General features: G+C 38.4%; 1 protein-coding gene across 1 annotated transcript; it reads right to left on the reverse strand.

Moving 5' to 3' along the window:
- Positions 1–372: 372 nt before the first annotated feature.
- On the reverse strand, positions 373–2163 carry LOC106089213 (angio-associated migratory cell protein). Its single transcript, XM_013255010.2, has 3 exons — positions 1258–2163; positions 996–1194; positions 373–939 (listed from the first exon to the last, which is right to left on the reverse strand). The coding sequence occupies exons 1-3, from the start codon at positions 2090–2092 to the stop codon at positions 726–728; spliced, it is 1248 nt and encodes a 415-aa protein (XP_013110464.2). The 5' UTR covers positions 2093–2163; the 3' UTR covers positions 373–725.
- Between the last annotated feature and the right edge of the window lie 1228 nt (positions 2164–3391).

Consider the following 3391-nt stretch of genomic DNA (forward strand, 5'->3'; position numbering starts at 1 on the left):
AACCGGTTCCTTCCCGGACCAAATTTTTATTTTATTTAATTCGGGGCATAAAGCGCAATCACCTGAAAAAAATTGTTAAAATCGGTGAGGAGCTCGTAAACTGCATTTGCTCCAAAATCTGTTGAAGTAAATAATACCTATCACGAGGAGCTATTGTTGCGGAGCAAATTTAATGAATATTTTCTCTCCACTCAGCGGTTCAAACGGGCATTTAATTCGCGTTTTCTGGATCTGGACATTTTGTAGATCTTAACAAACGATTTAAAAATGTAGGCACAACAAACCGTTACAAAAACGGGACTACCATCCATAATCGACTCATAAAATGTCGACGCTAACAGCTTAAGCTTTAAATGATAGTTTGGTATTCAATATGAGTACGCAACATGGATCAGTCCATTTCTTTATTCTACATTTTTTATTTTTCTATTGTTGCAATGGTTCTAGTAGTATAAAAATAATAGTCTATATGTGAAAACATACATAAAGCCTTTAAGAATTAATACCACTGTTCCACAGTATATTGGCTATTGATTATATTAAATTATTAACTATCTTGGACTCCGGCTATTTACATTGTTCCGCCTGTTCATATAAGGTATAGAAATAAAATACCTAGGTTAGGTTGAAAATAGGGTGCGGATATTAATCCGCTCCATGCCACTATGGACATACATTTAAGACAGTAATAGCTTAAATAAAATATCTGTACTGAAAATATAGGTCTATTCCCCAAGTTGGGGTACTTTGAAAATTTTGGCTGAATTATCCTCCGAAACTGTAAGTAACAATGACTCTCTTGGGTCGTAAGCGAACGAATATATTTCAGCCATATGACCAGATAATGCGAATTTCTTTTGACCAGTTCGAGCATCGTATGCAACTAAGTTTCCTTCCAGGGTAGCGACCAAGATGGTAAATTCACTTATCCATTGAATTCTGCAAAGTAAAAATCAAATTCGAGATTTTATATAGAAAAAATGATTGAATCGTACTTGGTAACGCCATCTTCAGGATGTTCACATTGGGTGCGCATACTAAGCTTGGAATAGTCCCAAATGGCCACTTGACCTCCTAAAGTCCCACTAGCGGCCATTCGAAAGTCCGGAGATGGAGAGAATGCCAAGCATTCAACAGCACCATTTGCTTCAACCGTTCCAACTGGACCATTCGGGGTACTAAATACAATTTTACCTAAACAAAAGGAATTATTTATCATAAAAAAAAACCTCTAAGAAAATGCTACTTATAACTTACCGCTCTCACCACCCGTCACATAAATAGGCAACTCTTTATCGCAGCTGACAGTAGTAGAACCCTCTTGAAGAAACATGGGATGATTTTCATCAATTTCCATTACCACAGTGGCGGTTTTAATGTCCCATAATTTAATTGTGCCATTGTTATAAGACGCCAACAATTTCTTGCCGTCGCCAGTCAATTCGCCCGATCCGCAACGCACACCTGTCCCGGGAAAAATTTTACAATCCCCGGCTGGCAAACGAAATACATAAATTTCTCCATCTTCACTGCCTGCCATTAATACGTTGGTCGCTTTGTGCCAGCGCATCCAGGACATGTCACCCATTGAATACTCCCAGACTTTACGCAAAACGAACCCTCCCTCTTTCTCGTCACTGCCGCTATTTTCTTGAATTTTGTGCAAGAAAATTTCGCCGGCCATATCACCACTAGCCAAATAAGTTCCATCATGGTTGAACTGAACTTCAATGACGGTGTCCTTATGTTCAGAGATTTCGTGTACCACTTCGCCATTGTTGCGATTCCATACAAACACTTTGTCATCTTCACCACCCGTGGCGCACAAATAATTTTGGGGATGGAAGGCGCAAGCAAAAACCGGCGCAGAGTGTTGTTGGAATGTATAAATAGCATCATCCTGAACAGGCGATTTACGAGCTTCATCATCGGAGTCATAGTCGCCGCCTTCCAAACGTGATTCCAACTCTTCCAAAGTTATCTCCTCCATTTCGAGGTCATCGTCGTCTTCTGGTGGAGCATCATTGTCTAAATATATTTCCTCAACATCATCATCGATGTCTGCTGGGCGTGGTGGTGTATTTTCGCGCATTTTATGACTTCTTTCTTTATACCCTTGGACCACTGGCAAGTCGAAAGTTTGTGAAATTACTAGTAATTGTGTTGTTTATGTTTCAGCTGTCAACACGTGGGAAATCGATTTATTTACATTGCTCAAAATCGATTTTCTAGTCAAAATAACATAATCGATATCTGTATATGCGATCGAAATATCAGTTTCATGGCCTATCATTCACGTGCAATTAAAACTGTACAAACTTGATTGCGTACACTTTTTTTCAAATTCTCTCACCCACACATGTGCTGCCAAACGCTAAGTTTGTGGTCAGATGTATTTAATGTACAACAGGTGGTGAGTACATTTATTTTATTAAAATTTCAATTCCAATTTGATTATGCATACGCTTAAGTTGCGATCGAAAGTTTCGAAGAACTCGAAACTATCTAACAATTTTCGACTCCGCCGCTTATGATCACTTATCCTGCACAATTTCATGGAAGCCGATAAAGTTGTCTGAGTGAGAGGCCGGGCGGCACCGTCTCTTGTACAAATATTGTCACTTTTAAATAATGGCCATCCTGTTCCCGCGACGATCGGTACTTTGGACCGGAACTTGCTCATATACAGGAGCATTACGAGGATCGCCACCTCCACGTGCAAATGTGTTTACAACAACAACAACCTGTACAGTTGTCACGGATACAATGTGCTACGTAAGGGTTGGTATTCTTCCCTGCTTTCTGAATAGTCGCTGAAATTTTCTTTTGTTTAGCGAGAGAAATTTCACAACAAAACAATGTTTTTGTTTCCATAACAAAACACGTCTCTTTATATGCACTTATTGTTTTCTCTATTTTATATACTTTTTCTCACATAAATAAAGAAAAAACGAACCACTGAAAGCAATAAAACAAACAAAAATGATGCTGGCAATAGTTTTAAGTGTTGCCACTATAAAAGTTTTCTATTCATTTTCCTCGAAAGAAGCCGAGTACTACTTTTCTACCTGTTTTTAGCCAACGTTTTTTTGTATGGAGTTTGACCGCATTCCGCCTGAAGAACTGAACAGAAGCTCAGGATCGTTTAAGGAATGGAGGTGGGAGATTGTTTATCATTATATTATGTTTTATTGAAAATATGTTAAAAATTAATCAACCTTCAATATTTTTGAAGTACAGGTATTGACAATCATTGTAGTGGCCTTCCATCCTTCGCAAATTGCACCATTTAAATGAGTTAGACCATAATATGTTCATTTACAGGTAGTGGCAGTTGCCCAACAACAAAATATTGAGTGCTCTATCTGTCAAAATCAGTGATTACTGCAAG

This window comes from Stomoxys calcitrans, chromosome 1 (assembly GCF_963082655.1).
Source record: "Stomoxys calcitrans chromosome 1, idStoCalc2.1, whole genome shotgun sequence".
In the NCBI taxonomy this organism is placed as follows: Eukaryota; Metazoa; Arthropoda; class Insecta; order Diptera; family Muscidae; genus Stomoxys; species Stomoxys calcitrans.

What these genes read in the sequence shown, in the direction of transcription:
- LOC106089213 (XM_013255010.2), bottom strand. Translation starts at nt 2,092, where the DNA reads ATGCGCGAAAATACACCACCACGCCCAGCAGACATCGATGATGATGTT. An exon ending in TGTGACGGGTGGTGAGAGCG is followed by an intron (nt 1,195 to 1,257) that starts GTAAGTTATAAG and finishes CCTTTTGTTTAG; the next exon opens with GTAAAATTGTATTTAGTACC. An exon ending in CCTGAAGATGGCGTTACCAA is followed by an intron (nt 940 to 995) that starts GTACGATTCAAT and finishes TTTACTTTGCAG; the next exon opens with AATTCAATGGATAAGTGAAT.